Source organism: Convolutriloba macropyga, chromosome 9 (genome assembly GCF_964194025.1).
Source record: "Convolutriloba macropyga chromosome 9, txConMacr16.3, whole genome shotgun sequence".
NCBI classification, from domain to species: domain Eukaryota; kingdom Metazoa; phylum Xenacoelomorpha; order Acoela; family Convolutidae; genus Convolutriloba; species Convolutriloba macropyga.
In genome coordinates, this window is record NC_134476.1 from 7,124,506 (window position 1) to 7,152,357 (window position 27,852).

At 37.7% G+C, this 27,852-nt stretch overlaps 2 protein-coding genes across 2 annotated transcripts; one reads left to right on the top strand and one right to left on the bottom strand.

Moving 5' to 3' along the window:
• Positions 1-540: 540 nt before the first annotated feature.
• LOC142345584 (uncharacterized) lies at positions 541-14,852 on the bottom strand. The gene is made up of 5 exons (XM_075397705.1): positions 14,529-14,852; positions 7,691-8,769; positions 7,535-7,607; positions 7,032-7,435; positions 541-2,732 (listed from the first exon to the last, which is right to left on the bottom strand). Exons 2-5 carry the CDS (start codon positions 8,739-8,741, stop codon positions 2,299-2,301), a joined length of 1,962 nt encoding a protein of 653 aa, XP_075253820.1. The 5' UTR covers positions 8,742-8,769; positions 14,529-14,852; the 3' UTR covers positions 541-2,298.
• On the top strand, positions 11,042-12,183 carry LOC142346102 (uncharacterized). The gene is made up of 2 exons (XM_075398606.1): positions 11,042-11,710; positions 11,845-12,183. The coding sequence occupies exons 1-2, from the start codon at positions 11,042-11,044 to the stop codon at positions 11,845-11,847; spliced, it is 672 nt and encodes a 223-aa protein (XP_075254721.1). The 3' UTR covers positions 11,848-12,183.
• Positions 14,853-27,852: the final 13,000 nt, after the last annotated feature.

Consider the following 27,852-nt stretch of genomic DNA (forward strand, 5'->3'; position numbering starts at 1 on the left):
ATTTTCCTTTTCTGAAACAAAAATAACTTCGACTTTTTCTGAAAGCCAGACAATAGATCAGAAGTATTAAAATTTAAAACTGCCAATCAAAACAATTCCTGCCTAGAAATTATTGTTCACACAACCACCTTGGCAAAACCAGTGAAACGAAACCTAGAACATTTTGTAATGCCAGATCCTAAATTTAGACAACACTTGCCATGCTTAAGTAAAGTCATATATCCTGACACGTTTTGATAACATCTTAGTATAACCGAACAAATGGAAGATCTTGCAACATTATCTTGACGTTACAATTTCAAAAATAGTCAAGATACTTCAGCTTTTGGTCAGTTGAAAGCTACAAAGATTTTGTAACACTAAGGATGTACAAATTAATGAAGATCGGATCGGATCGTGTTTGTCTTGAGGTTCAGAGGAAGCTAAATTTGCTTTCTCGCGACACAAGACCCAATTATCTATGCTGTACAAATACCCATAAATCTACACCAGATTCAGGGAGCTTGGACAGCAATTCTCAATCACCTGATAAGATAAAAATACAAAATGAAATACTTAAATTGAGTCTAAGTCAACGCTAAATAAAAAATGAACAAGATAGATGTTATGCAAATAATTGTTAACACTAATGTCGCTGCAATCATTTCAGATTCTTCACTTTTTCGCTTTAATCTCAATTTTTCTGATAAACTGCCGTGAAAAATCTGGTAATAACAGGCTACATAGCTCAGAATCAGTAGTTGGTTCAGTTCTAAAAGGTACATGGTATGCATCAGCAAATACAAACCAACCGCCACAATTTTAATTAACAGCTTTTAATTCTCTTGAAGTTACCTTAACTTTATTTTGACTATCAGTTGCATAATCTTGAAAAATTCTGCTGCCGCCACTAAAAAAACTTTCAAAGCTGACTTATTATTTTCGGGCAATCCATCAAATTTGTACCCGAAATTTTTCTACTTAGATAGTAAAAATTGTACTATCAATTATAAGCACAGTGACAAACGGACGGGAACTTGTCGGGGAGGAGGGATCCACTTTCTCGATATCAGCTGCGTAAAATTATTTTTGTTTAAATCTTCAGCAATCATTAGAGAATCAACATTTTAAAGCTTTCGTGCATTTATTTTATTTCTGCACATGTTGCAAAATTTGCAACATTGACAAACATTTTCAAGCTTAAAAAAACTTGCTTTAGATATTAGATTTGAAGAACGCTGGCCTTCAATCAAAATTTGGATCCATTTCGTGACGTTAGACCTTTAATCACTTGGAACTACAAAAAAGAACAAGCACTACGAAATAAAATGTACAATTTCTAGCATCAGACATCAGTTGAACGAGTATAGTAGTATTGTATAGTGTAATAAAGTGTTTTGTTTCTATCCACTACACAAGCATCCTCATACTAAATAATAGCACTCTAAATTAGCACCAAGTGCAAAAACACATTCGACACTCACAAACTCCAAATTCACAACCTACCACAAAAACACTACCCTACAACAAGGTAATCAATCGTTTTTAGCAGCTTTTCTCATTTCTACAATTCTCGGATTCCGGACACTTGATAATTTAGCCGCCGGTATAGAATATTTGATACTTCAAATGATCCTAGTTCTCGCAATTTTAGCAACCCAAGCAATCGTTGTCTTCTACCGGATCATTTTGTTTCGTCATCTGATTTAGAACCCACAAAATCTACTCAAAAGTTTAACCTTATACGGACTCACATAAGCTATCGTGCCGTCAGGTGAAACACATTGACCAAGCTTCATTTAAACTTTTCTTGGATTAATAAAAACTTGATGATGACTATTAAAAAAAATCAGGTTGGGACTATCTCAGTATATTTGGAGTCTGTCACGAAAGATTTTCGAACTGAAAAATAGTGACCTTACATGAAAAAGCATCCGTATTGAGGGTGAGTTAGTCTAATTAAGTAAGCACTAGTATTTGAAAAAGAGCACAAAATACGCACTACAAATAATCTCCGGTTTTGTGAGGATGTCGTATTAAACACCATTACGATCAAAACGAAATTAGCACAAAAGGGCACCAGTTCACTCCAGTAAGGGACGAAATTGAGAAAATTAAGAGGAAAAACAGGTCCTGAATTACACGGGATGTCAAAATAGCAAAAGTTGAAAGGAATGAAACATAAAAGCCGCTCTTCTCTTCACAGGCAGAGTATAAAAACCTATAAATTTCATTTTAGCACAGCCCCACCCTTTTGTAGTCAGATTATAGAAACTATCGTGCACAGACTATTTAAATTGTTCAAGTAAAAACGTGTTTTTAAGACGCCATTGAAACGAGCTCGTCCGAAGGCGAAGTTGTCATTAGCATCGGCGAGTCGATTCTCGCCGATGTTGTACAAGAAATGTTGGCGAACGTTTCAATAATCGCAGGAGTCCTCAACAAACTTCGTAACTGCTGATGATCAATTTCTTCTCTGGACTCCTTGCGCTGCTTCGTTGATTTAGATGCTTCATAATTGCAAGCTTCAAAACTTTCTGTTTTCAGGGAAGAATTATTCTCTCGGTTCATATCATTGTTGTTTGCACTACAGAACAGGGAAACATCAACTTTTCGTTTCTCCTTAGCGTTTGTGAGGGCAATGTTTGGCGTCCAGCCATCCGGATTGACAGAAAACCCGCTATTTTTATTTATTGCTACGTCAAATCTATCTCTGGTCAAAGAGGTATAGTTCTCATTCACCTTCTGTTCACCTAAAATTTAAAACCGATCAGTAACATGTCTCGCTAAAAATATCCTTTCAGATACAACAAATGGATGGGTGAATCCGAAAACGAATGTTAGAGTGTATTTTTCCATTCTTCTCTGATAATAACAGAACCTATGCACAGTTTTTGTCTCCGAAGTTTAATAGAGTCAAAAGGAGGTTGAACAATTTTGAACATTGAACTTTTCTAATACAGGTCTTTCTAGTCTAGTCTTCGATATAATTGGTCTGTTTTTTCCTGGGACTGGTTTTTTGTCAATATAAACTGAAATTTTCAATCTACTAAAATTTTTGTTCCCCGTGGATACATTGAGAGCAGCCCAGGAACTTATTGAGATTGCGAGGTTAACATAAAACGACCTCCGAAGCAAGGCCTAATAAATTTCTTTGACTCGTACTTCTCCTTATGGTCTGAGCGCTGATGCAAGTATGGGGGGGGGGGGGTGGGGTGGTCAACTCATAGGGGGTAGTGTTGCACGACAAGGGGGTCCAAACAGCCAGGAGGAGGGTGGCCTGGGTTGGTGGTCGGGGGGGGGGGGGGGGTCAAGTGCTTCAGATTAAGAACCGTCCTTCACACCATGCAATTGAGTCCTCAAAACAATTTTGGTGAATCGCATTCTTAGACTGGTTAAAAGTAAGGCTCTGCGAGAACTTAATGCCTTCCCAGCGTCACCTGTTTATCCCATTTAAGGACGCAAAGTCATACGGGTCAGACGAAAAATCGATTATGCAAAAAAATCGCATAAAATGACTACCGGAGAAATACAATTGCTGCAAATTTCGCTTGAGAGCAATTAAAGGAGATGGAAATTGAGTTTTTTTCCCTAAGTTTCCAAAATGTTTTCATTCGATGTGCAATTTCAGTTAGATTCTAAAACTATACTTAATTCAGATTCTAAACTGAAAGCTTTCAAGTTTGATGATAGTGTCCGCCAGCAAACGCTCTAATGAACTTTGATTACCTAATGCAATATGACTCATTGACCAGGCTTTATCTCGTTTTTGATTTTGCTCTTTTGACATTGACCGTCAGCAAGCGTAATTTTTGATAGCTAGGAAAAGCCATTTTGAGAGCGAGGGAAGTCATTTGTGCCCCGAAATATTTCACTCGCATGAAACTCAAAAGCCAAAATTGATATCACATTCAACCAAGTATGAAAACAAGAAAGAATGAACAAAATTAAAGTGAGCGTGACGCAATACGGTCGTTACAAAAATCTTGAAACCAAAAAAAACTTATCAACGTCGTATGAATTGCTCTCGATTGAGAGGCAGGGGCAATTCAACTTACGCCTGTTATATATATAGCATACAGAAGATTTACGAGAGAAAAGGGACATAGAAAGTTCAAACCCCGTACCTCCAGGATGACCGTCAGCAATCTTAACCACGAACCTACAATGACTTTTCTTCTCTTTCGCTCACATGCGCATTTATTTTAGCAACAAACTTCAGAATGAAAGCAACACAGATCTTTCAAACAAGAACTAAACGCAAAAAAAAATCACTCATGAACAAAAGCGCAAAAAAAGTCAAGCAAACGACACACACGTTTGAATTGCATCAAGCTTTGCTCGAGAGCAATTAAAAAACAAGGCCAATTATACTTCAGCTATAGCAGCCATATGAGAAAGAACTTCCTCCTCTAATACAGCAATTAGAGGAACAAATTTTTATTAAAGTCATCAAATCTAATAAAATTAGATAAAAGCTAGAAAGACATCAGAATTACAGACAAGATGAAAACAAACAGATTAAATAATTTCATTTATACTCTAAAAACCGCCCACCCTTTACACTACGAATTTATGTTTCCAAACCGTTTCGTTGTATCACATGCTTAGAAACTAGTGCGCCGTAAAGTAACTTAATTCTTTCCGGGCTTTACCTGTTTATCCAGTTTTTAGGGACGAAAGTCACATAGTCCTAAGAAACAATCAGACAAAAACCTATAATAATTGCTGAAAACTTCAACTGAGAGCAATTAGAAAACAATGACATAACAAAACCAGCCATCTTCTTGAACTTATTTTTCAGCATTTCCGGTACATCGTTGATTTTAAGTGCACTTCGATTTAATATCTCGCGCCTCGGCGATTTGACAGGACAGTTGTCAAAAGCACAATAAGATTATAAAAACTCAATATTAATAAACATAACCGACTAACGTCGGGCGAATTGCTCTCGAACAATCGGTGAGCGGTTGGCTTCGTCAGTAGTTAGCCACGGTTTAGTGAGGCTAGCTTTCGATTGAAGGGCGCAGTAGCTGAAGTGTGGCATCAACAAAAAAAGAGATAGAGTGAGAGAGAGATAAAACGTGAACGAGAAAGAGAAGGAAGGAAACCGTAGCCGGACAGAGAGAGAAAGAGAGATAGAAATATTTTTCATGATGGGATTCGACTCTGCAACTTCTAGTTTTCTAGCCATGTTTAGTAAATAAATCAAAGAAAAAAAGGCAAAAAGTTTTCAACTTCGCAGTAAAAAAAGTTCACAACCACTTTTCGTCTCAAAAGTTCTTTAAAGTAACCCATCTCCGAGACCTAAAAAGTTCGTTCGGCAGTAATGTTCGTTAAATTCGAGAAAAGGACAAAAAGTATAGAAAAATTTTGGAAACAATGACAAATTTTAACCAAATCTTGCTAAAATTCAAGATAATAATATCTTAAGAACTATTTCATTGTCTCAAGAGGCTGTCCAGTATCCCTGTTTCAAACCTGAAATGTTTTCACTGGTTGATAAAGATCCATACACTTGAAACAAAAAATTTCCAAAAATTTGAATTATTTTAATTCTACCCAAAAATTACTAAAATTGCGGTCATAAAAAATATTGATCACCATCCCATTTACTCTACAAACCATTCAGCAGCTTATTATCACACCTCGGTGGAGGTCCCAGGGCCCCTGTTACCGGATAAATTCAAAAACACGAAATGCAAGTATTTTAAAATTGCTTAAATTCGTGATTATTAAAATCTTGAAAAACATTCCATTGCATCTATAAACTATGCAATAACATATCAAACCCGAGTTCCGTGGCTCTGGAGGCTAGAGAAACCTTTAAAATGAGAAAAAATTTCGAAAAACTTTCAAAAATTGCTAAAATTCGGGATAAAATGTTGAAACCATACCATTGCAACTAGAAACTATGCAGTAACCTATTATTAAAACCTAGACGAGGTTACTTGCCACCTAGAGCTGATAAAAATCAAAAAATGTCACTTTCAAAAAGCTTTAAAGCAAAATAGTAAAAATTTGAGTGTTTTTAGCGAGAGGTTGTACGTCAGTAGATAGAAACGGGGGGGGGGGGGGGGGGGAGCACCGAAGGCTGAGGGGGGGCAACAGTAGGTTCGGGGTATCAACGCGTGGGGGGGGGGGGTGGGAGCAAAAGGGGGGTCAACAGTGGTGGGGTCTTCAACCTCTAAGAACCGCGCTTCACACCAAACAGAGCTACAAGGCTTTAGAGCACTTAATCCCCGCTGGGCGCTACCTTTTTATTCCATTTTTGAGGACGAAAAGTCAAAAGCGTCAGACGAAAAATCGGTCAAGCGATAAATCGCATAAAAAAGACCGACAGGACTAATATAATTGCTACAAACTTTGTTTGAGAGCAATTAAACGTCTACTAAATGTTAGCAAACTTCCCCTAAAATTGAAAAACGGTTTCCGTTAGAGACTAATATCTACAACACAGAACCTTGAATCACCTTAACTATTCGCAATGCTGTGACTGCGTACAGTAAACCGGTAAAAACTGTTTCCAATGATAATTTTAGCTGATATAGCTTTGATTTGAATACAAAAATTGATGAAATCGTGCTAAAAGTTTAATTCCACAAGACTATTTTGTTCTCCGCTCTCTGTCATTTCGGAGAAAAGTTTTACCAAAAAACTATTCGACCAAAATGTCTCAAAATTCGACAGCTTTTTAAGCCATTTTGATAGAATAGTGAGATTGTTTCAGTCCACTCAAAGGTTTTGCAAAAAAAAATGCATCAATGAGCAAAAGCTGCTTTGAAGGGGATGTAAAAACATCTTTACAATTATTTTGAAATCGAACCTGTAACAGCTACGTTAAACTCTCTCAAACAAATACTTAGCATGAAAGTTGCCTTTAGTCTTAAAGTTGAGCTCTGAGTTTTCAAAAGATTGACTGAAGCTGCTAACTTACTCTGAATTTCAGGAGGTCTGCTAGTTACTGACAAAGCTATGCAATTAACTGACTAAGCTAACTTGTCCATATTTCTAAAACAAAGCCTTGCCATATGCCAAATTAATGCCATTACCTAAAAACTCCGAATCCTGATAGAGAAACTCATTATTTGATTCCTCTGGAAAACTTGACCTCGTCTCCTCGTCGAAGTCTAGGTCACCAAAATCGTCTTCACCAAAAGCCGAAATGTTGTCAAGAGAAATACCCAAGATCTCACTCTCATCCATCATAAATTCTTCCGGAATCAAATCATCAAAGGATTCTCCGATAATGACAGGATCACCACTTTCTTCGCTGCTGTCTTTCTCGGGTTCAGCAAGAGTTTCATTGGATGCAGCACTAATTTGTTCACTCGTGCTAGATGTGCTAACGTATTCATTCTCTTCTTCCTTTGGTACCACTTCAGACCCCAAATTTTCAGCAACAGCTGCGAGGCATTCATCTTGAATCAGTGGAGTTGAACAAAACAGCCGAGACCTAAACGAACAGCTGTAAGCTAATAGACAACCGGTCAGATATCAATCTAAAAGCTAGATTTCAAATTTGGTTTGTCAAATTTTAATTGTTCAAACATACCCGAAACTCTGGGTATTTAAGCAATCGCTGAAGTTGCTGATCTCTTCCTTCACGCGTCGAGTCTGGTCTAACACTAAACACAATTAATTCATAGTAATACATCACGTGAAGTAAAGACGTGAATTTAATGAAGGGTGCGCGCATTAGTGAAATTACCTTGTTTTAGATTTATAAATTGCCTGGGTTTCCGTTTCAAAGTTATCACAATTTTCTGCAATTGTTTCTGTCGTTGCTTTAGAGCATCAAGACACAGAGTGGGATTTGAATGTTCTTGCTTTATGGGGGAGCTGATTTTAAGTTGTCGTTTAGCCCGTTTTTGAATTGTAGCTGTCTTGAAACCTGCTTGAGGTTGAAGTCCAAATGAAACAATCCCTGGACTTTTACAGGTCCTCGGTGATGGTCGAAGCTTTCTGATCGATTTCAGTCTCGGAGAGTTCCTTGTTATCTTTCTCCTTTTATTCACGCGACCAGTGGCAACCTTTGAGGTCAAATGTCCAAAATTTGAATTAATAAGCTCAACTTCTCTGTCAGCTTCAAATTCTTCAGCTACAGAAACAGCTGATTCGTTATTAAGAATAGTTGTCCTTACCAATGGCTGAAATGTTGAACCGTCACATTTTGTTTTTTGTAGAAATGAGTTTTTGTCGGATGTGTTAACAATTATTGCATTTGAGCACAGGGTATTTGGGAACGATAGTCTCGCAGCAAGGGGAAGATTTGTAGTTGGGGTCTGAATTGCAGTAACCCGCTTAAGGGCAGGCGTTATTTGTCTGAGTGTAGAATTATTATTGTAGTTGCTGGGGTTTGCCGTTATTCCTAGACCGATGTTAGCACCACGAGATGAATAGCACCTGTTTAGACAAAGATGAGTACCAACTGCATCAACATGTGTCGGCTGCAAAGGATGCAGTCGACTCCGCATAGCACTGTTGCTACTAAATTGGCTATTTGTACTGGATATAGATAAACGAGTAAATGAAATTTGAGAGCCTGAGTTGGGTTTTGTAGCACCACGTATTGCTGTCAATTGCTCGCGCACCGTCACCGGTCCGACGGAGGACGAAACCGTTGATGGCGTCACGAGTTGAGTTGAACTAAACCCATAACGTCCTCCAATCGATCCCATACCACCGACATTCCCTGAAGCACCGCCCACTGCGCTTCCGCAGCCACCGCTGGCCTTGCGTTTAATCCGCCTGTTAGCCATCGTTTAATTAGTCACCGTTCTTTAGCACCTAAAACAACTATAACTCCAAGAACAATGACGAAACAACTGCAGCCTCAAGACTAGAGCGTCTGATAGACAGTTTCACCAAGTTGTTCCTCAACAGTAGAGCCTTTGAGGGGCACTGTCACGAGGTTGATCGAGTCTTATCGAAATTTCTGGTCTCTCCCATTATAGTCCCCCCCCCCACCTGCTTAGGGGCAATATAAGCTATGCCCCCTCTCATAAGTTGTTCCTCAACAGTAGAGCCTTTGAGGGGCACTGTCACGAGAGCCTGAGTGCCCCTCAAAGGTGGGGGGGCAACGTTTAAATATGATATACGGGGCAGCCGTGGTGGCCCCCTGACTTTGCTGATGATCATATTTGGAGCAAGTTCACTGCATCAACTTATTGTAGCGACACCAAAAGACACCCGAAAGAAGCTCAGACGTTGGGTATTCACGAAGCCTGGCCTGAGTCTCAATATCAGAGCAAACAATCAGAAGAAAGTTGTTCAAAATATCTGGCAATTAAACGTTTTTCGAAAAGAAAAAGCTGTTATTTGGCACGATACGATCAACAACTCAATATCCCCGCATTCCAGCAACAACTATCACCCCCTCACCACTGCTGAGCTCATTGCCGATCTCAAGATACTTAAGCCCCACATTGCCGCAATATTATATGTCCAACGCGAAGGAGTCCCGAACATAAAGGAGGAACTTTGCAAAACAGGAATCCTTATTATCGACATCATCAAACACCTGCTACCGAAGCGGCAGGCTAAGAACCCCATCTTGACTCGGCAGTACCGACAACTGCACAATGGCCGTTTCTTGGAACAGAGACTCTCTGGAAAAGTCTTAGCCCATCTTCGACAACTCCAGGATCTTCGTCCCCGCCGAAACAGGAGGAGGAACAACCTGTCACTGAGACGACGGATTACAAGACAGAGACAACAATCGCCCGAAAACAGTGGACTCACAATCACTATTCAAAACCCCTGAAAAGTTTTAGCTGCTTACTCTTAGTCTTTCACGTGACCGTCTCTTAAGTGAGTTCGTGTTACCGAAAGGCTTTTTCTTTTCTTTTTGAGCAGTCTTTCACGTGACCGTCTCTTAAGTGAGTTCGTGTTACCGAAAGGCTTTTTCTAAGCAGTTTTATTTTCTTTTCTTTTCTATTCTGTCCTGCATCTGTTCTCTGAAAATTAAACTTTTCATGTGACCGTCTCTTAAGTGAGTTTGAGTTGTCAGAAAAGCTATATTTTTCAGAGTTAAGTTTTCAGTTTCACGTGACCGCCTCTTAAGTGAGTGTGTGTTACCGACACTGCCTATTAAGTTATTCATCAACAATCCGTTAAGACAAATCAAAATCTTTTGCATGTGCTAGCCAAAATGTCCTCAAGAGTTATCACGTGCCAATCTTGCAATCACAAGATTGCAAAGAAGGAAGCAAAATTCTCATGTGCCTACTGCAGCAAAGCAATGCACATGACACCCGACTGCACAGGCTTCGAACAGTCCAGTATTGAAGTCCTTGTCAAGTTAGAAGCAAATCTGCTTCACATCTGTAACGAATGCAGTGAAAATAAGACACATGAGTCCATCTTAAAACCTGCTGAACAGTCGAAATTGGAAGACGATCTAACAGACCTCCGAGAACAAATGAAAAAGTTCCAGCAAATCATTGAAAACTCAAATACAATGATCGAAAATGTAAAGAAAGACTTGACCGAATTAAAGTCAACTGCTCCCAAGAGTTATGCACAAGCTGTTGGAAAACTGCCCGGTAGCACAATTCGCGACGTGTCAAATGCAAACATTCCTGGTCTGGGAATTCGAATAAGAGGTATACCTGAGAGTAGAACCAAAACACCAGACGAGCGTATGCATTCCGACATCGAATCGGTTGAGCAAATCCTAGACTTCTTGAAAATCAAAGACAAACGCATGAGCAAAATTCATCGTCTCGGTAAATTTGACCCTGACAAAAAAGGGGCACGCACTATACTTGTTTGCATGGAAAACATCATAAGTAAAGACCTGATTCTGAAATCAGCTCACCTGCTAAAGGCCTACGAACAACCAATCTTCATAAGTCCTGAGCTGTCTGCAACAGACGCGAAAAAAGAAAATGAATGTCTGCGCATTCGCCGTGATCTCATTGACAATCATAATTACAATAGCAGGCAAGTTCGTATTAGAAATCTCAAGGTGGAGCATAAAGTTGGACACAACTGGGTTGTCTTTGAAAACGCACAAAAAGAGAATACTGGTATCAACTGGTGACTATACACACTCGAAATGCTTTCGTTCAATGTAAGGAGTCTGATGAAATTTGGGCGTCGCCTGAAGTTCTCAGACTGCTTGTCAACGCGAAGCTATGACATTTTATGCCTCACTGAAACATGGCTGACTCCTGATGTTCAAAACTATTCGCTCTTCCTACCTGCATACACGATCTACCGAAATGACAGAATACCATGCGAACACGAAACGAAACACGGTGGCGTACTTATAGCAATCAGATCGACTATTATGCACGAACAAATTTTGATTGACCTACATCTTGAGGATTTTGTGGTGATTAGTGTACAAACAAAACCACAGCCGACTCTCATATGCTGTTTGTACAGCCCCCCATCAGACAGCGACTACACCTGGTCGCCGCAACAGTTAGAAATTCTGCTCTCCAAAATATCAAATCATGCTAAAAGAATAGGCTACCAAGGCGTGTTCATTTGTGGAGACATCAACTTCTCCAAAACAGACTGGAACAACATGAGCTCCAATTCCGAGTGTGAAAACGCTGTTCTGGATGCTCTTTCGGAATACAATTTCCTGAACTACTCAAATCTTCAGTTAGACGTCATTCTGGCCAACAACCCTGACCAGATTGTCAAAACTGATCTTGACACCGATCTTTACAACTGTTACGCACTAAACGGCAAGCCATGTGCTGATCATCTACCGGTCAGTGTTACAGTAAACGCATTCCATAGCGAACTATACATTCCTCATCAAGTCAAATATGCCTTTAAGAAAGCGGATTGGGACGAATTGAATAAGGCTATAGTAGACAGTCCTTTCAACCCTTACTGTTTCAGTAATCTCGATTTCCTTGTCAAAAAATGGTACGAATGGATCTTCAGCCTCATCGATCATTTCATTCCGAAAGTTACAAGACACAGGTCAACGCTTCCACCTTGGGTATCCAGCCGTACCTCACACCTGATGAAGAAGTTAGCTACAAAAAAGAAGCAATGGGTCTCTCCGGTCTTGTCAAAACTCCTGAAGTTGAAGAAAATGGAGCGTCAAATAAAAGAAGCCACAAATGAAGATTTGAAAATGTTTGAAACCGAAATCTTTCAAAGTCGACAGTTCAGCAACATCCAGAAGTACCTACGTTGTGTTCGCAAGTCACCAAACGTTCCTCCTGTCGTCACTCTGTCCACTCAAAAAGCCGAAACTGACCAAGAAAAGGCCAAATTATTCAATCAGTTTTTCCAAAGTGTTTTCAACGAGAAGCAACATCACTGCAAAACTTTTGAGAACAGAGGCCTCAATAGTCTCCTTTTCTCCGAAACAGAAATCCAGCACATATTGGAACACTTAACTCTAAACAAGTCTACGGGACCTGACAACATCGGAAACATTGTTTTAAAAAAGTGCGCCTTCTCACTCAGCAAGTCACTCCTCCTCCTATTCCAAACAATCTCGAATAAAGGAATCTTCCCCAGATACTGGAAAATCAGTCAAGTTACGCCAGTGTTCAAAGGGGGAAACAAATCAGACACTACTTGTTATCGACCGATTAGTTTACTCTGCTGTGTGTCAAAAGTCCTCGAGCGTCTCATCTTCAACATACTATACAAGTTTTGCCAACACCGCCTACACGAAAACCAATATGGATTCCGAAAAAATAGGTCAGCAGTGGTACAATTGTTGGTCTACCTTGATTCAATTTACCAAAAGTACGATGACCCCACAGTAGACAACCTGACAATTCTGTATCTCGACTTTGCTAAGGCCTTCGATAAAGTACCGCATGACTTGCTTATACTGAAACTCCAGTCCTTTGACATTGGCGGAAAGTTGTTGCAACTCATAGGCTCCTACTTGAGCGACAGGGAGCAATATGTTAAAATAAATGCGGAAACATCCACTCCAGTAAGTGTCAGCAGTGGAGTTCCACAAGGCTCCATTCTCGGACCACTGCTCTTTCTGCTGTTCATAAATGATCTACCAGCTTCAGTGTCAAATTGTGAAAGTTTTGGATATGCCGATGATTTCAAGATAATTGCACTGACTCAGAGCCAACTCACGATTGGTGCCATGACTATACAGAATTGGTGCTCCGAAAACAAAATGCAACTGAACACCTCTAAATGCAAGCTCCTCAACATAAAAGGCACTTTGACAGCAGCAATAGACAACCTTGAAATTGAACCGACGAATCTTCAGCGCGACCTAGGACTATGGATCACCTCAAATCTCACGTGGAACGATAACTGTACCACGAGAACGAAGAAGGGATTAAGTGCACTGTTCCAACTGAAACGAAACCTGTCTACAAACAGCACGCGAAACAGTAAGCTAAATTCTTACGTTGGTTACGTTGTGCCAGTCCTGACCTACTGCTCTCAAGCATGGCAGCCGAACAAGTCGAATCTTGCGAAGTTTGAAAGGGTGCAGGAAATTGCTACCAAGTGGATACTGAATGCAAGTTTTGAATACAAAGATCGACTTCTACAGCTGAAGCTGCTGCCTCTCAGCTTATATGTCGAAATGCACAATCTCCTGCTTCTGATATCATTGGATAGAAACGAATACGACGTTGTTGTTGATCTACCTAGAGTCACCGAAGATAAAACTCGACAGCATACAAGAGGAGAACTGACGATCGGAACGAATCGACTCTACAAAACCGATGAAAACTTCTTCCATCGTACAAAATTATTATACAATATTATTATCAGAGTGTACACCAGCTACGGAAAATATCTCAATAAAGACACCATCTCAAAAATCTACTGGGACTACTTTCTGAGAAAATATGACAAGAGGGACAAATGCACTTGGCGAATTGTTTGCAAATGTGACCACTGCAATAACTGGAAAAAACTAGACTAAACTAAAACTACCTTTGGACTGAACTCATGTGGGTCTAACAAACCCTTGGATTTATTTATGTTTAAATCCTAAAGCCTTTACTACTACTACTACTAATACTAATCATGGTAAATATACCATAATAGGTGGGCCTATAATTTCGTAGCCGAGGAAGATTTCAATTTTGGTAATTACTGGATATCTAGAGCTGAGCCCGCAAATTCAACTGACGTCACCAGAAAATGACGTACTTTCATTGAATTATAGAATAAGGCGTGGGGGCTTAAACTTCTCATTTACACTAATATTGTGGCGCCATATTCGGAACCGTGCCGTTAAATTCTTTTCCATTACTGTTAACTTCAATCTCATCTTGTTCTGTAATCACATTTCCCATTTTTCTTGATTTCAAAGTTCTCAACAGTAACACCATTACCGAATTTGCGTCGATTTAAAATAATGCCACCAATTTTAGAGCACTTCATTTGACTTTTAAAAGTACAACGCCGCCAAAAACTTCAGTTGCATAAAATTGTGAGAAGTTTCGATCACTCAAAACAAAAAAAGTCGAAAGCGTAGAAGTAAAGACAATCAGATAGACAGAACGATCAATCAAAAAATTTGCATGCACACGTTCAAAAGAAACACTTCAAAGGTTGTGCAAGGATAAATTTCTCACCAGAGAACGTTCGAAGACGTCAAACTCGGAAGAACAGGTTCCATTTGTCGAGTTGTGAGTAGCGAATTCCTCTCAGCCGATAAGAAAGTGCGCAAAAGTTGGAATTGCTAAACATTCCGGAGTCTGCACCATTCATCTAAAAACACATGGTCAAATACCTTTAATTACATTAGCCACCTTGTTTCATAGCGTTTATTTTAAAGGCGAAGTTCCCGGATCAACACGCCGTTCATTCATCGCAACTGCTAAGCACAAAACTGTCATACTTTGCCTCTTAGCGCAACCTAATAATAATATATTCAAACTTTTCTATTCAGTCGAAATTTCTATGTAGTGTAACTATTAGCTAGTTGAACAGATTTTCCAGTTGTTGAAACGAAAACTCACACGAGACGTTACCGGAATTTTCAAATAGAAATTTTCACTTGACAAAAAGTGAGCTATGATTTTCTTGAATCATCGAATTTAGGTGAGTAGCGAATTAGAGTGGTAAAGCGAATTAGAGTAGCGAAGCAGTGAGTAGGTAAAATAACAAGATAAAGCTGAAAGCAGAAAGAAGCAAATGCATCAATTCGATATTGAACAACTGAACGAAGGAAAGAAAAGCCACTCGATAGCAACGCATTGGACACATCGTATGACGAATTCGCCAAGGCTATTCATGAATCGGCAACCGTTCAGCCTGAAAGAAAATCACAGAAATGATTAAAAATAGAACTAATTATTGCATCAGCAGTTAAAAGCTTGATACAGACAGAGACATAAAGCAGATTCTGATTATTTTAAAATGAATAGAGCCTGTAAGAAACTTTGCAGAAAACACAAAATGATGCATGAAATAGATCGCGAAAGTTTCATAATCAGAAAAGCGGAATCAAAGGCGAGAATTTAACAAAAGTATCCAGAATTACAATTCCAACTTAGGAATCATATTTCGAAGGTCTATTTAAAGCTGAGGTCGAAATATCAGATAAACTTTCAGACGAGCAACTCATAGGAAACCACGATTATTGTTTTCCAAACTGGAAGTATACCGGACATTTGATGGATCCATTAACACGAAGAAAATACCGAGGCAGCTTCAGAGTTAAAAGCTGGAAAAGCAGCGGGACCAGATGGAATAACCAACACTAGCATTAAATTAGGTTTTCAGCCAATGCAAAGATACGTATTCCATTTATTTAACCACTTGCTTTGCGGAGCATAATGTACCCCGAATTTGGTAGTTGTCATATATTAAACCACTGTACAAAGGCAAAACAGAACCAAGTTCCTTCAGTTGCATTAGCCTGTTATGTTGCTTGTACAAGTTGTTCACGGGTATCATTTAACCACTTGCTTTGCGGAGCATAATGTACCCCGAATTTGGTAGTTATCATATATTAAACAACTGTACAAAGGCAAAACAGAACCAAGTTCCTTCAGTTGCATTAGCCAGTTATGTTGCATGTACAAGTTGTTCACGGGTATCATTTACCAGCTTTTAAGAAAATGGGTCGAGCGCAATCAAGTTTTACCACCAAGCCGATATGGTTTCGGACGCAAACTCAACAATCGACACAGTTTCGCACTTGAAAAAAGCAATCAAGCATAATATCAGCTGCAATGGCAAATACTATGCCTGCTTCATTGACTACGAAAAAGCTTTCGATTTCGTAAATAGGAACCAGCTGCTTATAAGACTGATAAAAATGGGGCTCCACGAGAATATGCTACACACAATACAATCAGTACTAAAATGCAACTTCCAGCAGATCCTTGATGGAGAATTCTTGTCAAATGAGATTGAAGAGACATCAGAAGTTGCACAAGGAGACAAATTCTCACCACTCTTTTTTAGTTTATTCATTGCTGAATTACATTTTGAGCTGAAATGCAAGGCGCTAGATGTTATATTTTACGCTGATGACTTAGTAATTGGGAGCCATAGCCAATGCCAACTACTATAAAGTTTGAATAATCTGAACACGTATTTGAAAATTAATGTAAACAAGACCAAAATGCATGAAATTCAGAAGAGGTGGCCGTTTAGCTGTCGATGAAAAATTCTATATATCGAAAAGATAAGTTGGATTTACTAACAGTTTTTGTTATCTAGGTGTATTTTTTTCAAGCACGTTATCTCCCAGTCATCATCTAATGCATCTAATTAACAAAGCTTATCCGTCAAGAGCTTCAATAACCCAAAAACTAAATCTGCAGAAAGGCAATTTCAACTCAGCACAACTCTTCAATTCAATTGTTTTTCCACCTTACCGATTAGAGACGTACGTCGATGAACTTTTTGAAATCAAAATAAAAAACAATACCAGAAAATAGAAGCCGTTTTTTGGAAAAGTTGGTGCGGAGTAAGCAAGTACACCTCAACCACACCGTTTTAAACAAATTGATGTTTCATGATATATACGGATTGAAAGACTGCCCGCCAAAACACAGGAGAATAATAGCCAATTTTTATGCCAAGGGAATGCCCAATAATTTTTGTTGGATGGAAGATTGTTACCAATGGGAAGAAAACATATGTTTGCGCAGATTTTATCAACCGATTTTTTGTAGTCACTTTTTAAACTTGACATCTTTACAAAAGTTCTATTAACTCTTAAACTAATAAATTTAAGGTTTATTTCTGAATCTGTATATAATTCGGACAATTTGTCAGTGTGATCTGATGCTTTAATCTTCTGCTAATTAATTTAGGTAAAATAATAAATGCATGACAAAAAGTATCGAACTAATCCAACGAAATATAGAATATCAAGAATTGATAGGCAGAAAAAAAAACTACTCGAATCCCAAACAGGTTTCTTAGTTGAACAGATGTTTTAAATGGGGTGAACCAAAAGCTTGAACAGAAAAGCGCGTGAAGAACTTCAAGGTCATGACCTCGCAAAAAGACGGTTCACAAATGGCTCGCATCTGTAATAATGGTTGGCAATATAAATAAACGTTCTCTATAATGTTTCGCGAACACGTCCTATATACAGCAAGATCGCAAAATCAGAAAAAGCGTTAAAAACATTGCAACTCATAGGCTCCTACTTGAGCGACAGGGAGCAATATGTTAAAATAAATGCGGAAACATCCACTCCAGTAAGTGTCAGCAGTGGAGTTCCACAAGGCTCCATTCTCGGACCACTGCTCTTTCTGCTGTTCATAAATGATCTACCAGCTTCAGTGTCAAATTGTGAAAGTTTTGGATATGCCGATGATTTCAAGATAATTGCACTGACTCAGAGCCAACTCACGATTGGTGCCATGACTATACAGAATTGGTGCTCCGAAAACAAAATGCAACTGAACACCTCTAAATGCAAGCTCCTCAACATAAAAGGCACTTTGACAGCAGCAATAGACAACCTTGAAATTGAACCGACGAATCTTCAGCGCGACCTAGGACTATGGATCACCTCAAATCTCACGTGGAACGATAACTGTACCACGAGAACGAAGAAGGGATTAAGTGCACTGTTCCAACTGAAACGAAACCTGTCTACAAACAGCACGCGAAACAGTAAGCTAAATTCTTACGTTGGTTACGTTGTGCCAGTCCTGACCTACTGCTCTCAAGCATGGCAGCCGAACAAGTCGAATCTTGCGAAGTTTGAAAGGGTGCAGGAAATTGCTACCAAGTGGATACTGAATGCAAGTTTTGAATACAAAGATCGACTTCTACAGCTGAAGCTGCTGCCTCTCAGCTTATATGTCGAAATGCACAATCTCCTGCTTCTGATATCATTGGATAGAAACGAATACGACGTTGTTGTTGATCTACCTAGAGTCACCGAAGATAAAACTCGACAGCATACAAGAGGAGAACTGACGATCGGAACGAATCGACTCTACAAAACCGATGAAAACTTCTTCCATCGTACAAAATTATTATACAATATTATTATCAGAGTGTACACCAGCTACGGAAAATATCTCAATAAAGACACCATCTCAAAAATCTACTGGGACTACTTTCTGAGAAAATATGACAAGAGGGACAAATGCACTTGGCGAATTGTTTGCAAATGTGACCACTGCAATAACTGGAAAAAACTAGACTAAACTAAAACTACCTTTGGACTGAACTCATGTGGGTCTAACAAACCCTTGGATTTATTTATGTTTAAATCCTAAAGCCTTTACTACTACTACTACTAATACTAATCATGGTAAATATACCATAATAGGTGGGCCTATAATTTCGTAGCCGAGGAAGATTTCAATTTTGGTAATTACTGGATATCTAGAGCTGAGCCCGCAAATTCAACTGACGTCACCAGAAAATGACGTACTTTCATTGAATTATAGAATAAGGCGTGGGGGCTTAAACTTCTCATTTACACTAATATTGTGGCGCCATATTCGGAACCGTGCCGTTAAATTCTTTTCCATTACTGTTAACTTCAATCTCATCTTGTTCTGTAATCACATTTCCCATTTTTCTTGATTTCAAAGTTCTCAACAGTAACACCATTACCGAATTTGCGTCGATTTAAAATAATGCCACCAATTTTAGAGCACTTCATTTGACTTTTAAAAGTACAACGCCGCCAAAAACTTCAGTTGCATAAAATTGTGAGAAGTTTCGATCACTCAAAACAAAAAAAGTCGAAAGCGTAGAAGTAAAGACAATCAGATAGACAGAACGATCAATCAAAAAATTTGCATGCACACGTTCAAAAGAAACACTTCAAAGGTTGTGCAAGGATAAATTTCTCACCAGAGAACGTTCGAAGACGTCAAACTCGGAAGAACAGGTTCCATTTGTCGAGTTGTGAGTAGCGAATTCCTCTCAGCCGATAAGAAAGTGCGCAAAAGTTGGAATTGCTAAACATTCCGGAGTCTGCACCATTCATCTAAAAACACATGGTCAAATACCTTTAATTACATTAGCCACCTTGTTTCATAGCGTTTATTTTAAAGGCGAAGTTCCCGGATCAACACGCCGTTCATTCATCGCAACTGCTAAGCACAAAACTGTCATACTTTGCCTCTTAGCGCAACCTAATAATAATATATTCAAACTTTTCTATTCAGTCGAAATTTCTATGTAGTGTAACTATTAGCTAGTTGAACAGATTTTCCAGTTGTTGAAACGAAAACTCACACGAGACGTTACCGGAATTTTCAAATAGAAATTTTCACTTGACAAAAAGTGAGCTATGATTTTCTTGAATCATCGAATTTAGGTGAGTAGCGAATTAGAGTGGTAAAGCGAATTAGAGTAGCGAAGCAGTGAGTAGGTAAAATAACAAGATAAAGCTGAAAGCAGAAAGAAGCAAATGCATCAATTCGATATTGAACAACTGAACGAAGGAAAGAAAAGCCACTCGATAGCAACGCATTGGACACATCGTATGACGAATTCGCCAAGGCTATTCATGAATCGGCAACCGTTCAGCCTGAAAGAAAATCACAGAAATGATTAAAAATAGAACTAATTATTGCATCAGCAGTTAAAAGCTTGATACAGACAGAGACATAAAGCAGATTCTGATTATTTTAAAATGAATAGAGCCTGTAAGAAACTTTGCAGAAAACACAAAATGATGCATGAAATAGATCGCGAAAGTTTCATAATCAGAAAAGCGGAATCAAAGGCGAGAATTTAACAAAAGTATCCAGAATTACAATTCCAACTTAGGAATCATATTTCGAAGGTCTATTTAAAGCTGAGGTCGAAATATCAGATAAACTTTCAGACGAGCAACTCATAGGAAACCACGATTATTGTTTTCCAAACTGGAAGTATACCGGACATTTGATGGATCCATTAACACGAAGAAAATACCGAGGCAGCTTCAGAGTTAAAAGCTGGAAAAGCAGCGGGACCAGATGGAATAACCAACACTAGCATTAAATTAGGTTTTCAGCCAATGCAAAGATACGTATTCCATTTATTTAACCACTTGCTTTGCGGAGCATAATGTACCCCGAATTTGGTAGTTGTCATATATTAAACCACTGTACAAAGGCAAAACAGAACCAAGTTCCTTCAGTTGCATTAGCCTGTTATGTTGCATGTACAAGTTGTTCACGGGTATCATTTAACCACTTGCTTTGCGGAGCATAATGTACCCCGAATTTGGTAGTTATCATATATTAAACAACTGTACAAAGGCAAAACAGAACCAAGTTCCTTCAGTTGCATTAGCCAGTTATGTTGCATGTACAAGTTGTTCACGGGTATCATTTACCAGCTTTTAAGAAAATGGGTCGAGCGCAATCAAGTTTTACCACCAAGCCGATATGGTTTCAGACGCAAACTCAACAATCGACTCAGTTTCGCACTTGAAAAAAGCAATCAAGCATAATATCAGCTGCAATGGCAAATACTATGCCTGCTTCATTGACTACGAAAAAGCTTTCGATTTCGTAAATAGGAACCAGCTGCTTATAAGACTGATAAAAATGGGGCTCCACGAGAATATGCTACACACAATACAATCAGTACTAAAATGCAACTTCCAGCAGATCCTTGATGGAGAATTCTTGTCAAATGAGATTGAAGAGACATCAGAAGTTGCACAAGGAGACAAATTCTCACCACTCTTTTTTAGTTTATTCATTGCTGAATTACATTTTGAGCTGAAATGCAAGGCGCTAGATGTTATATTTTACGCTGATGACTTAGTAATTGGGAGCCATAGCCAATGCCAACTACTATAAAGTTTGAATAATCTGAACACGTATTTGAAAATTAATGTAAACAAGACCAAATTGCATGAAATTCAGAAGAGGTGGCCGTTTAGCTGTCGATGAAAAATTCTATATATCGAAAAGATAAGTTGGATTTACTAACAGTTTTTGTTATCTAGGTGTATTTTTTTCAAGCACGTTATCTCCCAGTCATCATCTAATGCATCTAATTAACAAAGCTTATCCGTCAAGAGCTTCAATAACCCAAAAACTAAATCTGCAGAAAGGCAATTTCAACTCAGCACAACTCTTCAATTCAATTGTTTTTCCACCTTACCGATTAGAGACGTACGTCGATGAACTTTTTGAAATCAAAATAAAAAACAATACCAGAAAATAGAAGCCGTTTTTTGGAAAAGTTGGTGCGGAGTAAGCAAGTACACCTCAACCACACCGTTTTAAACAAATTGATGTTTCATGATATATACGGATTGAAAGACTGCCCGCCAAAACACAGGAGAATAATAGCCAATTTTTATGCCAAGGGAATGCCCAATAATTTTTGTTGGATGGAAGATTGTTACCAATGGGAAGAAAACATATGTTTGCGCAGATTTTATCAACCGATTTTTTGTAGTCACTTTTTAAACTTGACATCTTTACAAAAGTTCTATTAACTCTTAAACTAATAAATTTAAGGTTTATTTCTGAATCTGTATATAATTCGGACAATTTGTCAGTGTGATCTGATGCTTTAATCTTCTGCTAATTAATTTAGGTAAAATAATAAATGCATGACAAAAAGTATCGAACTAATCCAACGAAATATAGAATATCAAGAATTGATAGGCAGAAAAAAAAACTACTCGAATCCCAAACAGGTTTCTTAGTTGAACAGATGTTTTAAATGGGGTGAACCAAAAGCTTGAACAGAAAAGCGCGTGAAGAACTTCAAGGTCATGACCTCGCAAAAAGACGGTTCACAAATGGCTCGCATCTGTAATAATGGTTGGCAATATAAATAAACGTTCTCTATAATGTTTCGCGAACACGTCCTATATACAGCAAGATCGCAAAATCAGAAAAAGCGTTAAAAATACCCCCAATCTCATTACGTTTTTTTGTTATTGCGGTCTTGCTGTACATAGAATATAATGAGCTCAATGTTTTTGCGTTCCTTAGAAGAAGAAGAAGAAGAAGAAACTTTAACTTTTAGTACTGTATCTGTTGAAGCGAGACGCTATCAATGCTAAAGTATAAAATTAAAATTACAAATCGCAACAAAAATTACTTTAAAAAAAAAGATGTTGCAAAATTCCAAAGTGAGATTTTTAAAGAGCCGAAGTTAAGGTTAAGTGTTTTTTCAGAGTCGATTTTAACTTAGTCTTAACTCACGCCACAAATACGTTGAGAATTATTCACGCTATCGTGAAATAGATCTTTGTAGTGCTTTATTAACAATTTTCTGAACACATCATTGCCAGTTTTTTGATTGCCAGTTCTGAACACATCATTGCCAGAACACATCATTCCATTTTTTTGACGTAGCATGGAAAACAAACTTGTCTATAAAACAAGTTGATCTGTGGTCATGGAAAATGTTTTTTGAGTACGTTCGTTAATGGAATATTTTGCACTTGGTAAAATCAGTGCCGTATTGAATGTACATTTTTCTCGCCTGATAATTTTTTGAGATGAAAAATAGAAAGTTGATCCTTTCTCTGTTAATTCGAGATCAACTTTTATTTAATTCTTTACGTTCTGCTGTTTTTTTAGAGAAGTCATTAAAGATTTTCTAATGGGCTAATTAAATAAAGAGGATTATTGAGATGTGACGAAACAATTGAATGAAAAAAACTCCTATTTCTAAGCTTGCTGCAGGGAGTTGAGTTCAAATTGAGTTTGTAGTTTTTATCCCTGAGCCTTTTTCTCTAAGGTTTACTTAACATAATTCATGAAATTGAGACTACTATCAATTGTTAGTCCTAAATAATTACATTCATTAGACTTTTATATTACTTTGCTATTTATTATTATTGTGTCCCGGGTTTTGTTTCTTTGATCATTTTGTTTGCTGAAACAAATGAACTCTGTTTTTGAAGATTTCAATTTTATTTGATGTTCTCTGAAGTAATTTGATAAGTTATGTATGTGTGATTCCAGGGAATTTTTGTTATCTTTTCGACTTTGTTAGAAGCAAATACTAGGCAATCATCAGTATACTCTATCAGCGTTACATTAGAATCAATAGCTGTAGAGAGATCGTTTACATATATAAAAAGAAAAAGTGAATGGGTCACACTTCTGACAAGTTTAATACAGTTGGAGTAAATTGAACCGAATTTTACACGTTGAGGTCTCTTAGAGAGAAAGTTTTTTCTAAGGTTCTCTGCATCGCTATCAAATCCAATCATTTTTAGTTTTTCGATTAGTATATTTCGAGATATGGAATCGAATGCATTTGAGAAATCCAAAAGCGTAGTTTGGACAATATTGTTTTTGTCAATACTTTTACGAACTGATTCTATGAAAAAAAAATGAAGCATCGGCTTTGGGAACATATTTTCGAAATCCAAACTGAAGCAGATTCATAAGTTCAAACTTTTGTAAGTGATTCGTTATTTGTTGATGTAGGATTCGCTCAAAACTTTTTAAAAAAGCACTTGGTATTAATATTGTGCGGTAGTTGGTTGCAACCATCGGGTCACCTTTTGGTAGATAGGGCTGATTTCTGCTTTTTTGCCTGGAAAAAAATTCTTTAATGCAATCGTGAGAATGTAAGTAAGATGTGATACAATAATTTATAGCCATCTTTTATAGCCTAGGCAGGAATTGTACAGGGAACTAATGGGTTGTTGGAACTCAACTACCTGACAACATCATTACTTATTTTTCCTGAAACAAGCTGAAAACTGAACGTTTGGTATTCTTGCTTAGGTTATTTTCGTGGGTGTATTGTTGTACATATTTGTCCCTAAAAAAGTTCCCTGGATCAGAAAATTATAAATAAGAAACTGCGCTATTTCAATTTTTTTAGTTAGTAAGTCTTTAAACGAACTTTTGCAGCGCAGTTACAATAGTAAAAATATTTTGTTTCCCTCTAATTGAGTTAATAAAATTCTAGCGTTTTTTTCAGTGTCCAGGGACTCAACACAATGTCTTGAATGATAAGTCTTTTCAACAATTATTAGATTTGATACAGATTGTCACTTTTTGTTATAAAAATCGCAATTGGTAGACGTTTTGTTTTTCTGGTATGTCCTAAATGCATTTTTTCTTTGAAATTCTGTTTTACAATCCTCGTCAAACTACTCAGTTCTCGGCTTGTTCTTGTGTTTACGACTTCAGTTAAACACATACAATTGGAGCGTGAGTTCGAGTGCATTGCTAACAATTGATATCAATATACTAAACATTAGAACATCAATGCATTGATAAATGAAGTGCCACTTGGAAAATGACGATGTTGAACAGCAAGTTCAACATGCTGTTATCCAATACTGGCTTGGCTCAGCAAGAGGACAGTTGTGCCAGATCTTCAAAACAGATAAAATATTCTTTTCCTTAAGAACTGATTCCTGTGTTTCGATAAAAAACAATCAGAGCAGAAGGAGGTCTAAAAATTTTAAAACTGCTCTAAAAAAGGTTTTCTGAAAATGCTTTACTGAAGGCCTTACAAAAACAAATTGAGTTCTGTGATAGTATCACAGAAATTCAAATTGCACTACAAAAATTAGTCACTATGCTGTATGGATTCCATGTTTCCTTACGGATGGTCAAAACTTTTCTGGCCCACCCTTAATAAAATTAACCATCGTATCCTTCTATCATTTTACCATTTGATCTCAAAGAACAAACTATAGTCACTCTATTACGAATTTTCACCCCTGATGTTCTAAATGTCATCTACCACCATAGTCTCAGCCAACCACGGACTCGCTTTAGAGTCATCTAAAGAAGTATACCACATTTAGATCATCTAATGTCAGTAGTTTCATCGGCAACTCATCATGAAATAGTTTTTGCAATATTTTTCCACAAGTAGAACCAGGAAGATATTTAAAATTGCGAGTTTTATCCTTTTTTTACCGATGCGAATTGCAACCCACCACCAATAGAAGAAGCGAGAGCTTGTTCAAACCATAAAAACTTAAAGGCTATGTACGGGAAGGGCATATCTGCTCCGTCAGTACTCCTCCAAATCAACAAATTGATCTCGTCTTGCTAGGCACTTGCCCTCTTAATCAACTCACACTCCTGCGCTGGTCAAACCATAAAAACTTGAATCAATCAACATCCAAAAAGTAATAATGAAGAATCTCATAAAAAGCACGAGAACAACCGACAACGAAGCATCACTGATCCTTCATTACCCCCTTAAAATTAACAGATTACACACGTCGTAATAGACGCTCGCCCTCCACGTCACCACAACTAATAACTGACGTTATTAATATCCAACGCCATTTTTTGCCAAAAAGCTACGGAAAATGTACTGGCTATCTGTCCGGCAATTAACACAAAAACTTCTTAATTAACACAATCATGTTTTTCACGCACTAAAAATGTTATTACTGTTAACAAATATCGCATTATTACTAGATCACAAAACAGAAAAACCGTCATTTAAAGACACTAAAACCTAAATATTGTAGTCGGACTCTATATATGTTGGACTATAAAAAGCTTGTATGGTTTTTTTCTCAGCCGGTTTAATTTTAAAACACACGACAATAACTTAACACACACTATCACCAACATAATGCTCACACATACACTATCCATTCCATCAGTAACTTTAAGAGGAATCGGTACTCTCACCTGTTATTCAACGTCTTGATAGATGTAACAAACTAAAATTTTTTTTAAAATTAGGCATTATCAAGATTTTTTAAATTCAATATAACAAAAACCTTGATTTGGCCAGAGGTAAACCCTTCAAAATGTTTCGTGATGACATTTAATTGTCTCCAACAAAACACCATCGGTATCACCACACCCCCCAGCACACTTTTGAATTGATCATGTTAAATCAGAAGAATGAAAACTCTACCTCAATTCTGAAAATGTGAACTATTCAGAAGACAAAAACTTAAAAGACGCAGTATAACCCAACGTTCAAAATGACCCAAAAGTTGAATACGTTATTAGTCGATATGTTCTAAAATTTTCAAAGACTAAATCACACTAGTTTAACTGTATTGAAGAATTATAACTGTGTCTCCGTGATCCTGACAGACCTGAAAAAAAAACAGCTTTCATCCAACCCACGCGAAATCTCTTTTTAGATATGTAACTACTGAAAAAAACTTTGATTAATCGTTCAAAAACTCTAATTTAAACTCATTATTCCAACATAAATCAATTTCTTGGCCTCTTTATCTATTTTGAAAATCATTGACTTGAACGCTTTTCAGTAATTTACTAAAAAAACCAATCTGCTAATCAGGACACTCGTAAAATTTTCACCTGTTCATTTGAACAGTCATGGAAAGCTGATAACTCAGACCAGCTGATTATATTAGACGCAAATGACGATGACTCATATTGTCTCGTGCTATACTAATTTATTGCGCAAAATTAGATAAACTAATAACACCTGATGATAAACAACGCTGCTAACAAAAAGTGAATTTGGACTAAACAGCTGAAATCAAGTTTATCAATTATGGTTGACGATGCAACAGGAAATTTGAAGTAGCACAAGCCAAAAGTGGTGCAGATCTTGCAAATCAAGCCTAACAGTAAGCGCGATATTCTTAATTACAAAAACGAACACATATTACTTTTCATCCATGGAGAAAAACTAAAACTCTGTCGCCTCGATTGGCGTGATCTTAGAAACAGAAAATATTTGGAAGCCTCCATAGTTGCAATTTTTTTAAATGTTTTTTTTTTTTGGTTTGGACCGAAATATTTGGATAATCATATATAATTTTGAAAATATTTAGGACTGAATTTCATATTGGCCAGAATATCTACCTCAATCTTTAATCCACTTTTCGGGTGATGATTCGACCTATTGACGTTTCGACAACCAAATTGTCAAACAATGCTTGACTCAAGAGTTCACCGAAAGCTATCCAGTCCCCAACCCCTCCCGCCAACGTTGTGCCGGCAGCGTTCTACCTATCGTTGCTGCAATTCAAGAGCATCTTGCCCTCGCTATTGGAGTCCAATTGCTCCGAGATGCAAAACGAAGCTATTCAAAACAGCACACTGGTCAAAACAGCCACAGTCTATATCAGCGGTTACCTCTTCCCTGGAAAAGTTATTGCCTCCCCGGGTGAAAGTTTCAAGTGTTTTACCAAGGATCAGGTTTTTGTTTGCTTTGTTTGTTTTTTTTTTATTTTGTCAACTCTGAGATTGTTTCTTTTGTGAGCTGGCATTTTCGATTGGTCTGCTGGTCAGGTACAGTAGTTACAAGTTCTTCTTTCAGCTTTTGGGTTGTCTTTTAGGACTTTTCAGATAGAGTTAGGTAAGTCTACTTTCCTCGCAAAATTAAGAAGCTCCATCCAGATAAACCTAATGTCAATATAGAGGGGTCAAATAGGGTCTGCCCTAATAATGACGTGCTTTGTGTCAACGCATTAATTGCTATTGGTGGTAAAAAAAAACGCTGTGGAATATAAAAGATTTCTAGTTTTTATAAAAAAAAGAGAATATATATATATATATATATATATATATATAT

Excerpts from the sequence above, each read along its gene's own strand:
- LOC142346102 (XM_075398606.1), top strand. The coding sequence starts at position 11,042 with ATGCTTTCGTTCAATGTAAGGAGTCTGATGAAATTTGGGCGTCGCCTG.
- LOC142345584 (XM_075397705.1), bottom strand. The coding sequence starts at position 8,741 with ATGGCTAACAGGCGGATTAAACGCAAGGCCAGCGGTGGCTGCGGAAGC. Across the intron at positions 7,608-7,690 it reads ATTTATAAATCTAAAACAAG|TGTTAGACCAGACTCGACGC; the intron begins GTAATTTCACTA and ends AATTGTGTTTAG. Across the intron at positions 2,733-7,031 it reads TCAGGATTCGGAGTTTTTAG|GTGAACAGAAGGTGAATGAG; the intron begins GTAATGGCATTA and ends TTTAAATTTTAG.